This window comes from Oncorhynchus gorbuscha, linkage group LG20 (genome assembly GCF_021184085.1).
Source record: "Oncorhynchus gorbuscha isolate QuinsamMale2020 ecotype Even-year linkage group LG20, OgorEven_v1.0, whole genome shotgun sequence".
NCBI classification, from domain to species: Eukaryota; Metazoa; Chordata; class Actinopteri; order Salmoniformes; family Salmonidae; genus Oncorhynchus; species Oncorhynchus gorbuscha.
In genome coordinates this window covers 13524962-13539876 of record NC_060192.1, presented here as the reverse complement: position 1 = coordinate 13539876, position 14915 = coordinate 13524962, and the positions used below count along the sequence as shown (strand labels likewise).

General features: G+C 44.8%; 1 protein-coding gene across 1 annotated transcript in view; it reads right to left on the bottom strand.

Annotated features, from left to right (window-relative positions):
- Window positions 1–14915, bottom strand: part of LOC124007144 (transmembrane protein 132D-like) — a 64018-nt gene that overhangs the window by 35682 nt on the left and 13421 nt on the right. Inside the window, 1 exon segment of the mRNA XM_046317477.1 lies at window positions 2071–2953. Within this exon segment, the coding sequence (XP_046173433.1) occupies window positions 2071–2953 (883 nt within the window).

Sequence of the window (14915 nt, the reverse complement as noted above, 5' to 3'; positions counted from 1 at the left end):
TTGTTTTCTTGCTCCATTAAATTGATGCATTATTTATGAACTAAAATATTCAGAAATTCCCGTTCAAACATTAATGGGATGTTAAGATATGAAGGCTGCCGAATAATTTCCCAATTATTTTCCCCATCTATGGAAGAGCGACTTGTGATCTTCTTTCAGTCGAGTGAAGTAGACGGGGACTAGCATACGACAAGTCTGTAATATGTGTAGGGAGCGTAACTGCAAGACGACTCCCAGCCACACCAGCATTCAACGATCCCACAGCATGGCCTTGGAGACACGCCCTGGCGCCAATCAAGTGGCCTTAAGTTACCATTTAAATGCATGGAACTTATCCTTCATGAAGTGCCTCTCCCATACATCATGGTGATAAACTTTTCGCACAAGGTCTAAAATGACACCAATTATTTATTTTCTTTTGCTAACTTCCTCCAACATACACTACAAGACCAAAAGTATGTGGACACCTGATAGTCAAACCTCTCATTCCAAAATCATGGTCATTAATATGGAGTTGGTCCCCCTAAGCTTCTATAACAACCTCCACTATTCTGGGAATACTTTCCACTAGATGTTGGAACATTGCTGCAGGGACTTGCTTCCATTCAGCCACAAGAGCATTAGTGAGGTCGGGCACTGATGTTAGGCGATTAGGCCTGGCTCGCAGTTTGCATTCCAATTCATTCCAAAGGTGTTCGATGGGGTTGAGATCAGGGCTCTGTGCAGGCCAGTCAAGTTCTTCCACACCGATCATAACAAACCATTTCTGATTGCTCCCTTGCACAAAGCGAGATCCATTGTCATGCAGAAACAGGAAAGGGTTTTCCTCAAACTCTTGCCACAGAATCATCTAGAATGTCATTGTATTCTGTAGAGTTAAGATTTCCCTTCAGTGGAACTAAGAAGCCTACTATAGCCCAAGCCATGAAAGACAGCCCCATACCATTATTCATCCTCCACCAAACTTTACAGTTGGCACTATGCATTGGGGTAGGTAGCATTCCCCCGGCATCCGCCAAACCCAGATTCGTCCGTCGGACTGCCAGATGGTGTAGCGTGATTAATTACTACCGAGAACACATTTCCACTGCCCCAGAGACCAACGGTGAGGAGCTTTACACCACTCCAGCCACCGCTTGGCATTGCGCATGTTAATCTTAGGCTTGTGTGCGGCTGCTCAGCCATGGAAACCCATTTCATGAAGCTCTGACGAACAGTTACTTGCCTCTGGAAGTAACTTGGTAGTGAGTGTTGCAACCGAGGACAGATGATTTTTACGTGCTACGCGCTTCAGTACTCTGTGCTCCCGATCTGTGAGCTTGTGTGGCCTACCACTTTGCGGCTGAGCTGTTGTTGCTCCTAGACATTTCCACTTCAAAACAACAGTACTTACAGTTGACTGGGGCAGCACTAGCAGGGCAGAACTTTGACAAACTGACTTGTTGGAAAGGTGGCACCCTATGACGGTGCCACATTGAAAGTCACTTCATGGCTCTGTGCTCGATTTTATACACCTGTCAGCAACGGGTGTGGCTGAAATAGCCCAATCCACTCATTTGAAGGTGTGTCCATATACTTGTGTGTATATATAGTGTATTTTGTACTCATAAAATCCGCTTAACATGAAAGGTTAACATTTGTTTTGTTCTTTATATGTTTTCATAATCCAATAACCAAATTATATTTATACATTTAATGTTACATATGGATTTATGTTCTGAGCAAGGGGACAGCACATCATGGTAGCATACATCATAGTAACAGAGGGGACACAGTAACACATTAAATGTATATTAGTAGTATTAGTAAACCCACATTAAACAAATAGGATGTAGAATTGATCCTCAATAGTCAGTGTTTGAGAGTGCATCAGTATATTCAGAATAGGTTCTGCACACAAAGCAGTACAATACAATATATAGACAGTGAAGTCATATCAACAACATTATGTAGGTAGTACCTACAACATTCATAGCTAATTTATCAGACTATCTGATTGTGATCTGGATATTCTAGCTATGCAATGAGAGAGACGCACAGACAAACATTATATCCAAGCAGTGTTCTTACCTAAGAGTGAAGCTCTCCACAGCAGACACATTGGACAGGAACACATAGAAAGTGGCCAAGTCGGTGGTTCTCAGTGGTTTGGAGGAGGTCTGGACTACCAAGGCTCCCCCTAGTCTCAGACGCAGAAATGTAGGGTTCCCAGGTGAGGCCTTTAGGAGGTTAACACTCCCTACCCTCCTCAATGGTATACCAGACCCCACTGAGCCGCCCCTCCCCACCCCCACACGCTGCAGGCTGTCCTGGGGCACACACTGGCCCGTCCGGTCCCGTCGGCTTTGGAAGTAGATCTCTACGGGATTCCCCTGCACCTCTCCCAGTCTTTCCCTGGGGCTGAACCAGGCTGGCTCAGGTTTCAACTGGGCCACACAGAATCCCCCTGGGGACAGCAGGCATGCCCCCCGCACTTCCCGTGTCTCCCAGAAGGCATACGCCGTCACACAATGCGCCCCCTCCTCCGATGCTCCCTTCCTCCCACTACTACCCCTGTCCTCTTTTACCCCTGCCTTCATCCCAGCATCACCTCCACTGGCCAAATTGGGCATGTGGAAGAGGATTCTGACAATGGGTGTGGAGGAGCGGACCTGGCGGGCCAGGACGACAGGAAGGATCCTACGGCCGCTGAGGAGCAGCTCTCGGCCGATAGGCCTCTCCACAGACAGGGGGCCATACGTGGCGTTGACGGCCGGCCGCAGGAGGCCCGCCCCAGGGTTGGTGATGAGGAAGGCCTGCCTCTGGGCCTGCAGGCCAGAGTTCCCCAGCAGCTCTTGGCTATTCTCTCTCAGCAGTAGGTGGTCTGCATTGAGGATCTGGTAGCCTACTGAGGGGTATACAGGGAAGGGAGCTTGGTTCTTGGTGTCTTCTGACATCTCCTGGCAGTGGACACCTAGAGAATGAGATTTCAAATACAGCTGTTAACATATCGCCAAAAAATAAATCACAGAGCAAATGTGTGTCTATTCAAAGTAGCAGCATTACTATGGTTTCTCCCCAAAAATGTGTTTAAATGTTGAATAATGATGGTGGATAAAATAAAAGCTGACACCACTCTCTTGCACGTGACCATGGTTATTCAGTGGATTCAGTGGAAGTCTAGAAGAGATGACCCCACTTTTCAGGGTACGGTTGCTGAAATCCAATATACTGTACATCAAACATCATCACAAGGAATGCCCTAGCTAGCCCACTGTCCTCCTGCCCCACTATACAGCCCATCCTGAAATCCAGCACAATCCCTTTCAATTTAAACATGACCTAGAACAGCCGAGTAGCTTTACAGCTGAGAGCACTTGGAATGATACAGTAACAAGGCAAAGTATGAGTCAACTTTATCAAGGCAGTCCACAACTTCAAGGTCCGTATGTGTTGAATCCTGTTGTCATATACACTGAGGGAACAGCCTAAATTTTTCGGGGCATGGACTACAAGGGGTCGAAAGCGTTCCACAGTGATGCTTGCCCATGTTGACTCCAATACAGTTGTGTCAAGTTGGCTGGATGTCCTTTGGGTGGTGGACTATTCTTGGTACACATGGGAAACCATTGATCATGAAACCCCCAGCAGCGTTGCAGTTCTTGATACAGTGCCTTGCTAAAGTATTCGGCCCCCTTGAACTTTGCGACCTTTTGCCACATTTCAGGCTTCAAACATAAAGATATAAAACTGTATTTTTTTGTGAAGAATCAACAACAAGTGGGACAGAATCACTTTGACTTGGCCATTCTAACACCTGGATATGATTATTTTTGAACCATTCCATTGTAGATTTTGCTTTATGTTTTGGATCATTGTCTTGTTGGAAGACAAATCTCCATCCCAGTCTCAGGTCTTTTGCAGACTCCATCAGGTTTTCTTCCAGAATGGTCCTGTATTTGGCTCCATCCATCTTCCCATCAATTTTAACCATCTTCCCTGTCCCTGCTGAAGAAAAGCAGGCCCAAACCATGATGCTGCCACCACCATGTTTGACAGTGGGGATGGTGTGTTCAGGGTGATGAGCTGTGTTGCTTTTACGCCAAACATAACGTTTTGCATTGTTGCCAAAAAGTTCAATTTTGGTTTCATCTGACCAGAGCACCTTCTTCCACATGTTTGGTGTGTCTCCCAGGTGGCTTGTGGCAAACTTTAAATGACACTTTTTATGGATATCTTTAAGAAATGGCTTTCTTCTTGCCACTATTCCATAAAGGCCAGATTTGTGCAATATACGACTGATTGTTGTCCTATGGACAAGAGTCTCCCACCTCAGCTGTAGATCTCTGCAGTTCATCCAGAGTGATCATGGGCCTCTTGGCTGCATCTCTGATCAGTCTTCTCCTTGTATGAGCTGAAAGTTTAGAGGGACGGCCAGGTCTTGGTAGATTTGCAGTGGTCTGATACTCCTTCCATTTCAATATTATCGCTTGCACAGTGCTCCTTGGGATGTTTAAAGCTTGGGAAATCTTTTTGTATCCAAATCCGGCTTTAAACTTCTTCACAACAGTATCTCGGACCTGCCTGGTGTGTTCCTTGTTCTTCATGATGTTCTCTGTGCTTTTAACGGACGGAGACTTGATTACACACAGGTGGATTGTATGTATCATCATTAGTCATTTAGGTCAACATTGGATCATTCAGAGATCCTCACTGAACTTCTGGAGAGAGTTTGCTGCACTGAAAGTAAAGGGGCTGAAACATTTTGCACGCCCAATTGTTCAGTTTTTACATTTACATTACATTTAAGTCATTTAGCAGACGCTCTTATCCAGAGCGACTTACAAATTGGTGCATTCACCTTATGACATCCAGTGGAACAGCCACTTTACAATAGTGCATCTACATATTTTAAGGGGGGTGAGAAGGATTACTTTATCCTATCCTAGGTATTCCTTAAAGAGGTGGGGTTTCAGGTGTCTCCGGAAGGTGGTGATTGATTCCGCTGTCCTGGCGTCGTGAGGGAGTTTGTTCCACCATTGGGGAGCCAGAGCAGCGAACAGTTTTGACTGGGCTGAGCGGGAACTGTACTTCCTCAGTGGTAGGGAGGCGAGCAGGCCAGAGGTGGATGAACGCAGTGCCCTTATTTGGGTGTAGGGCCTGATCAGAGCCTGGAGGTACTGAGGTGCCGTTCCCCTCACAGCTCCGTAGGCAAGCACCATGGTCTTGTAGCGGATGCGAGCTTCAACTGGAAGCCAGTGGAGAGAGTGGAGGAGCGGGGTGACGTGAGAGAACTTGGGAAGGTTGAACACCAGACGGGCTGCGGCGTTCTGGATGAGTTGTAGGGTTTAATGGCACAGGCAGGGAGCCCAGCCAACAGCGAGTTGCAGTAATCCAGACGGGAGATGACAAGTGCCTGGATTAGGACCTGTGCCGCTTCCTGTGTGAGGCAAGGTCGTACTCTGCGGATGTTGTAGAGCATGAACCTACAGGAACGGGCCACCGCCTTGATGTTAGTTGAGAACGACAGGGTGTTGTCCAGGATCACGCCAAGGTTCTTAGCGCTCTGGGAGGAGGACACAATGGAGTTGTCAACCGTGATGGCGAGATCATGGAACGGGCAGTCCTTCCCCGGGAGGAAGAGCAGCTCCGTCTTGCCGAAGTTCAGCTTGAGGTGGTGATCCGTCATCCACACTGATATGTCTGCCAGACATGCAGAGATGCGATTCGCCACCTGGTCATCAGAAGGGGGAAAAGAGAAGATTAATTGATTAATTTTTGATTTGTTAAAAGAGTTTGAAATATCCAATAAATGTCGTTCCACTTCATGATTGTGTCCCACTTGTTGTTGATTCTTCACAAAAAATACAGTTTTATATCTTTATGTTTGAAGCCTGAAATGTGGTAAAAGGTCGCAAAGTTCAGGGGGGCCGAATACTTTCGCAAGGCACTGTACACTCAAACCAGTGTGCCTGGCATCTACTACCATTCCCCATTCAAAGGCACTTAAATATTTTGTCTTGCCCATTCACCCTCTGAATGGCACACAAATGCAATCCGTGTCAATTATCTCAAGGCTTAAAAATCCTTCTTTAACCTGTCTCCTCCCCTTCATCTACACTGATTGAAATGCACTTAACATGCGACATCAATAAGGGATCATAGCCTTCACCTGGATTTAGCTGGTCAGTATGTCATGGAATGAGTAGGTTTTCCTAATGTTTTGTACAGTCAGTGCCTTCAGAAAATATTCATACCCCATTACATTTTCCATATTTTGTTGTGTTACAGCCTGAATAAAAAATTATTAAATTGATATGTTGTGTGACTGGCCTTCACACAATAAATGGGTTGGGTTAAATGCAGAAGACACATTTCAGTTGAAGGCATTTAGTTGTACAACTGACTATATATTCCCCTTTCCTTTCCTAATAAGTTGCATAATAATGTTTAACCCCCAGAGTCGATTGACGCACTGGTTACATAATAGGAAAAATCCCACCAATATCAGTTGTTTTTGCATTGGATGCATCCCAATCCACCACATCCGCCAGTGTTGCACTTCAACAAATCAAAAAATATTTGAGATTCTTATGAGTAGCCACCCTTCGCTTTGATGACAGCTTTGCACACTTTTGGCATTCTCTCAAACAGCTTCATGAGTTAGTCACCTGGAATGCATTTCAATTAACAGGTGTGCCTTGTTAAAAGTAAATTTGTGGAATTTCTTTCCTTCTTAATGCGTTTGAGCCAATCAGTTGTGTTGTGACAAGGTAGGGGAGGTATATAGAAGATAGCTCTATTTGGTAAAATACCAAGTCCATATTATGGCAAAAACAGCTCAAATAAGCAAAGAGAAACGAGAGTTCATCATTACTTTAAGACACGAAGGTCAGTCAATCCGGAAAAAGTGCAGTCGCAAAAACCATAAAGCGCTATGATGAAACTGGCTCTCATGAGTACCTTGACAGGAAAGGAAGACCCAGAGTTACTGCTACAGAGGATAAGTTCATTAGAGTTAACTGCACCTAAGATTGCAGCCCAAATAAAAGTAACAGACACATCTCAAGGTCAACTGTTCAGATGAGACTACGTGAATCAGGCCTTCATGGTCAAATTGCTACAAAGGAACCACTACTAAAGGACACCAATAGTAAGAAGAGACCGGTGGGATTTTTGGTTCCAACTGCCGTGTCTTTGTGAGATGCAGAGTAGGTGAACGGCTGATCTCTGCATGTGTGGTTCCCACGTGAAGCATGGAGGAGGTGTGATGATGTGGGGGTGCTTTGCTGGTGACACGGTCTGTGATTTATTTAGAATTCAAGACACTCTTAACCAGCATGGCTACCACAGCATTCTGCAGCGATACGCCATCCCATCTGGTTTGCGCTAAGTGGGACTATCATTTTTTTTCGAACAGGACAATGACCCAAAACACACTTCCAGACTGTGTAAGGTCTATTTGACCAAGCAGAGTGATGGAGTGCTGTATCAGATGACGTGGCCTCCATAACCACCCGACCTCAACCCAATTGAGATGGTTTGGGATGAGTTGGACCATAGAGTGAAGAAAAGCAGCCAACATGCCCTCCGCATATGTGGGAACTCCTTCAAGAATGTTGGACAAGCATTCCTCATGAAGCTGGTTGAGAGAATGACAAGAGTGTGTAAAGCTGTCGTCAAGGCAAAGGGTGGCTACTTTAAAGAATCTCAAATATAAAATATATTTTTATTTATTTAACACTTTTTTTGGTTAGTACATGATTCCATATGTGCTATTTTGATGTTTTGATGTCTTCACTATTATTCTACAATGTACAATGTTTATACCTAAAGGCGTCCTAAAATTCTAAATCAAATAGCTTAATAATCCATAGTATGCCCATCTTAAAACAATTCCATATGTCAGCTTCTCATGTAATAATCTGTAGCGTCTGAACGGTTTCACCTAAAAAAACATTATGATCACTGTGGAAAGGGGAGACTTTCACATGATGGTGTTCACCGGTTTGCTCTACAACCCACACAAGTGTCACAGGACTCGTCTAAAGGTAACGGTTTTAAAAAATGAATTGAAGTATGATGATAGTTTCGTGCCTACGCCAAAAAAGAGGTTAAATTAGTGCAAAAAATTATACTAAATATTTCCAGTTTTTTTATATCGCCTATTTGTAGGACAGACACTTCAAAATATTGTTTCTTATGATTCATTTTTTTGACATTGATGAATGTTATTCAATGCCTGTCTATGGGCTTTATAGTAGAAAAGGCTAAAAGAAATGCCTAGCAAAGAAGGGCACCTTTTGGTAGATGGGTATAAAAAAGAAGCTGACATTGAATATCCCTGTGAGCATGGTGAAGTTATTAATTACACTTTGGATGGTGTACCCAACACACCCAGTCACTGCAAATATATAAGAGTCATTCCTAACTCAGTTGCTGGAGTAGAAGGAACCTGCTCAGAGATTTCACCATGAAAAAAAGCAGCCAATCACTGATCACACATGCAAAATATTAATGAACACATTGCAAAATCATTAGCATTTTGTTAGCAGTCTCTGGCCAATTGTTGTTGGGAAATGGAAGGGTTGTGCTGCCCTTCATGGCTCAACCTATGTGACCTTTCTCTTACGAAAGAGGGTCAATTAAAATCACATTTTAATTTCCAAGGATAAACAGGGGTTATAGAGGGTCGTGAGGTGAAATTGTGCACTAAGGAAATATGAATACTTACTGATGTTTTAATCTTTCTACAGGCTAGACCTGTGTATAGGCACAGCTTGGATATCTTAATGAGTGCACAGCAATGGAAGATAATAAATGCATGCATATTAATGTCCAAGCAGGGAGGACATCAAAAGACTGAGCTCTATCATTTTAATACAAACATGAAGAGCACAGTGGCACAGCAAGGCCCACCCTAGAAGGATGAGATGGCACAACACACACACACACACACGCACACACACACACACACACACACACACACACACACACACACACACACACACACACACACACACACACACACACACACACACACACACACACACACACACACACACACACACACACACACACACACACACGTCTGAAATCTTTATCAACAGAAGACAAACAGCTTGGCTTGATTTTCACTCTGGCACCTCATCCTCTGGCCAAACAGACCTGAAAACACACATGCCTAGTGAACAAATCATGTCTACAAAAACCTACACCACCAACACCACCACGTGTGATCGCACCACACCTTAATGATTCAACTTGGACCTGTGGTTGGAATAGTGGTACTGTTCAAACAAGGGGGTTCAAGCATACTGCATCCAACGTGTGGTTGAGGGTTTAGTGCAATGCACATCATTCATCTACTCCAGGGGTGTCAAACATATGGCCAGCGGGCCAGTGGGGGTCCAATCAAATGGAAACTGTGTATAAATAATAATGTACCTACAATCATACAGTGCGGCCCTCGGGGCAAAATTAGTTTGACATTCCTGATCCACTCTATGGTACAATAATTGAGACTGTTGATCCATCTTTCCTTGAGTGCTTTTCATTAGTAGATAGAGGGAGATCTCAACATTTAAGTTCCTCATCAATACTGAAAATGACAAGTTTACTAGCATCCTAGCTAGCACATCACGTTCTGAGAACATCATGTTTCTTAGAGCTTGGTGAGAGCGTGCTTGTCTTATGGTTATATTGCATACCAACCTTCCCAAAACTTTCTGGTAATGGTGCAGGATAGTTTCTTGGCTTTGGAACATTCTCAGCACATTTAAGGAACTTGACAAAAAATGTTATTTTCTTGCTTTTTCATTATTTTTACACAATGTTTCCTAAAAGTTCAAAACAAAGTTATATATTATTTACATTTTTGGTAATGTTCTAGGAATGTTCTCCAACTGTTTGACATTGGAATGTTCTCAAATAGTTAAGAAACAATGTGCTTCTGTGGGAATTTCAGTACTTCAGCGTTTCCTACAGTTTTCCTCATTTTCTACATTTAAAGTCATGTTCTCTTTTTGAAAAATACATCTTGCGATGCACTTGGACACATGATCAGTGATGCCTCTGTGGATTGACCTGCGAACCCTCTGCAGCCCACTTCAACAGGCTCACACCTTGCTCTCCAACCCTGCCTGCGGCACTGCTCCACCAGGTCCTCGTACTTCACCCTCCTTCTGTCATTGACCTCCTCAATGCAGTCCTCCAAAGGGACAGTGAGCTCCAGTAAGATAACCTGCTTGAAGGTTTCGGAAAGCAGCACAATGTCTGGCCTCAGTGTCGTCTGAGCTGCTTTCCCAGTCTGGAGCTGTTGAAAGAAGAGGTTCTTGTAGCTGGCTTTTACCCACCTCTGACAAATACAATTGCCTGCTTCGTTGATCAGAGGCGCTTGCAGTAGCTGATTCCACTGCAGATAGTATCCGCTAAGGCTTTGAGCACCTGGTTGTGACACCAGCAGTTGAAACCCTCAACTAAGGCTTTTGAGCAGCAGCTGAGGATGTGCTCAAGGATTTCTCTCTTCAGGCACAGAGGACATGATGGTGAATTAACATTACATTGCCCCAGCAGAACAGAATATTTTTGGGTCACTTGGCTGGCATTAAGGGCTGCTGGTTTTATTTAAACCCTTATTTTTTACCAGGTAATTTGACTGAGAACACATTCTTATTTACATCAACAACCTGGGGAATAGTTACAGTGGAGAGGGAGCCAATTGTAAGCTGGGGATGGTATGAAGGCAAGATTGGGAATTAGCCAGGACACCAGCGTTGACACTCCGACCCTTACATTTACATTTAAGTCATTTAGCAGACGCTCTTATCCAGAGCGACTTACAAATTGGACTTACAATAAATGCCATGAGCTGTTTAGTGACCACAGAGAGTCAGGACACCGGTTTAACATCCCATCCAAAAGACAACACCCTACACAAGGCAATGTCTCAAATCACTGGCCTGGGGCATTGGGATATTTATTTTTTGACCAGAGAAATTACTGCCTCCTACTGGCTCTCCATCACCACTTCCAGCAGCATCTGGTCTCCCTTCCAGGGATTGACCAGGACCAACCCTGCTTAGCTTCAGAAGTAAGCCAGCAGTGGGATGCAGGGTGGTATAATGATGATGAGTAACTACAGTTTTTTTTCTTCTGATCGTACAGGGCAATGTTGCTCAGGCTTTGAGGTAATTCCAGCCACATGTGGAGGTAGCTGCTGACCCTCTCGAACCCCTTGACTGTAAGATCAGGACCAGCAGGAGCCAGAGGATCCGTGGGAGGACACCATGAATCACACCCTGACCTGAGAGAGCCTTTATATGTCTCTATTTTGGTTTGGTCAGGGTGTGATTTGGGTGGGCATTCTATGTTTTGTTTTCTATGTTTTTTGTCTTCTAGGTTTTTGTGCTTCTATGTTTTGGCCGGGTATGGTTCTCAATAAGGGACAGCTGTCTATCGTTGTCTCTGATTGGGAATCATACTTAGGCAGCCTTCTTTCCCTGTTGTATTTGTGGGTAGTTGACTTTTGTTAGTGGCACTATAGCCCTGTAAGCTTCATGGTTGTGTCTTCATTTGTTGGTGACATTTTAAATAAAAGGAAAATGTACGCTCACCACGCTGCACTTTAGACTACTTCGTTCGATGGCCGTGACACCATGTTGGTACAATCACGCTTCCAGCTCCTGGTTGGCTATCTTTATGGATGCTGTATTCCTCAAGTTGCTGTCAAACATCTTACTGAGATGCTTCACTGGATTCTCTGTGACGGATGAGATATGTGTGTCTCGAATGGCAAAGTGGAACCTGTCCACTGTCTTCCATCTCCACCACCAGGGATCTAGATTTGCTGGATTAAAGATCATCCGTGCCCAGGTGACATGCTTCTGCAACCCCTTCAGATTCCACCTACTACAGGGGCAAGATGTTCTTGTCACAGACCAGTCGTCCATGAAGGCTCTGATAGGAGGTTGTCGCATGGCAGACTTGGTCAGCGGGTCTCTACATTCCACCTCTGCTGACGTCAGCAGCATGATCATGGCAAGGGCAAACAGGATCACTGAAATGGTGCAGCCAGTGATGATTCCTTTCTCAAGCCTGTGCCATTCCGATGCTGTGGACTCAGAGGTGACTCTCAAACTGAAACTGTTGTAGTAGTCCAGCCTGGGATGTGGTGCCGAACTAGAGCCACTTCAAACAGCTTGTGGGGTATGGAGCTATAAGCGTTTGTGAGGTTCAGCCACAGTACAGCAATGTCTCCTCTGTTCTCCTGGGCTTCTCTGATTAGCTGCGTGACCATGCTTGTGTGCTCCAGGCACCCTGACACCTTTGGAATCCCTCCTTTCTGGACTGATGTGTCGATAGGAGTTTTTCAGGAAGTAGTCTGTCAGATGCCTGGACACGATTCCGAAGAATATCTTTCCTTCAACACAGCAGTGAGATGGTTCTGAACTGGTTTATGTTCTTTGAGTTCTCCTCCTTAGGAATCCATACTCCGTCTGTACATCTCCACAGTTGAGTGACTTTGTCCCTTCTCCAGAAGACCTTAAGGATTCTCTAGAGCTTGTGTAGTAGCTATGGCCAGTGTTTGTAGAGCTTGTAGGGCACACCACTCAGTCCAGGGGCTGAGCTAGCTCTTGCCCTCTTGACAACCTCCAATACCTCCTTCCAACTGGGCTTCTCGTTGAACTCTGTGGTTGGTACTGGTGGAACTATCAAGGCTTTGCAGTGCTCCAGATCTTGCTCTCTGATAGCGTCACTGTACGTGCTGCGGAGATTATTGTTGATCTCATCTTTGGAGCAGGTAAGCTGACCACTGCGCTTCTGCCCTAGTGGTATAACTGTAGTGGGTTACAGGGTTAATGTTTACAGTTAATACATTATGAGTTATTTACAGTGCCTTCAGAAAGTGTTTATACCCCTTGACTTATTCCACATTTTGTTCTGTTACACTCTGAATTAAAAAAATTAAAAAATCTCACCCATCTACACAATACCCCATAGCGACAAAGTGAAACAATGTTTTTAGAAACTTTAGGAAATCTTTTGAAAATTGAATACAGAAATATCTAATTTACTGTACATAAGTATTCACACCACTGAGTCAATACTTTGTAGAAGCACCTTTGGCAGTGATTATAGCTGTGAGTTATTCTGAGTAAATCTTACTGAGAGCTTTCCACACCTGGATTGTGCAACATTTGCCCATTATCCTTTTCGAAGGTCTTCAAGCTCTAATTGGTTGTTGACCATTCAAATTGGTTGTTGATCATTGTCAGACAACTATGTTCAGGTCTTTCAATAGATTTTCAAGCAGATTTAAGTAAAAACTGTAACTCGGAATATTCACTGTCATCTTGGTAAGCAACTCCAGTGTGGATTTTTCCTTGTGTTTTTAGTTATTATCCTGCTGAAACTTGAATTCATCTCAGTGTCTGGTGGAAAGCAGACTGAACCAAGTTTTCCTCTGCCTGTCCATTTATTTTTTTATTCTGAAAAACATGCCAATCCTTAACGATTCCAAGCATACCCATAACATGATTCAGCCACCACTATGCTTGAAAATATGAAGAGTGGTACTCAGTAATGTGCTGTTTTGGATTTGCTCCAAACAAAACACTTTGTATTTAGAACTGTCACGCCTTGGTCATTGTATTTTGTGTTTTTGTTATATGTTTGGGTAGGCCAGGGTGTGACATGGGTTTATATGTTGTGTTTCGTATTGGGGTTTTATTAGCATTGGGATTGTATATGATTAGGGGTGTGTCTAGTTAGGCTTGGCTGCCTGAGGCGATTCTCAATTAGAGTCAGGTGCTTATCGTTGTCTCTGATTGGGAACCGTATTTAGGTAGCCTGAGTTCACTTTGTATTTTGTGGGTGTTTGTTCCTGTCTCTGTGTTGGTTCACCAGATAGGCTGTAATAGGTTTCACGTTCCGTTTGTTGTTTTTGTATTTATGAGTTATTTCATGTATCGTTCCATTTTCCTTCATTAAAGTCATGAGTAACCACTACGCTGCATTTCGGTCCGACTCTCTTCCTTCAACAGATGAACGCCGTTACAGAAACACCCACCACCTTTCATGGACCGAGCAGCGTGTAACTGGCAACGACGTTATGGACAGCAGAAGCATGGAGTATACGACGTGGGAAGAAATCGACAGGTGGGCGGCCAACCCAGAGAGAGTGCAGGAGCCCGCTTGGGATTCGCTTCAGCAGTGCGAAGAGGGCTATAGACGAATGGAGTCTAAAAGGAAAACACAGCGACGCAGAGCGAAAAACGAAAGTAACCCCCAAATATTTATTGGGGGAAAGCGCAGAGAGAGAGTGGCTGAGTCAGGAGTCAGACCTGAGCCTACTCTCCCTGTTAATTGTGAGGAGCAGCAATATAAGGACTTCTGGTCTTGGGAGATGATATTAGACGGAAAAGGACCCTGGGCGCAGCCGGGAGAATATTGCCGTCCCAAGGAAGAAATAGATGCAGCTAAAGCGGAGAGGCACTGGTATGAGGAGGCAGCACGGCGACGCGGTTGGAAGCCGGAAAAGCAGCCCCAAAAAATTATTGGTGGGGCTAGAAGGGAGAATAGTTATGCCAGGTAGGAGACCTGCGCAAACTCCCTGTGCTCACCGATGGGCTAGAGAGACCGGGCAGGCACCGTGTTATGCTATGGAGCGCACGGTGTTTCCAGTGCGGGTGCAGAGCCAGGTACGGCACATACCAGCCCTTCCTATTGGCCGGGCTAAAGTGGGCATCGAGCCAGGTAAGCTTGGGCAGGCTCGGTGCTCAAGAGCTCCAGTGCGCCTGCACGGTCCGGTCTATCCAGAGCCACCTCTACACACCAGTCCTCTGGTAGCAGCTCCCGCACCAGGCTTCCTGTGCGTGTCCTCGATCCAGTACCACCAGTTCCAGCACCACGCACCAGGCCTCCAGTGCGCCTCG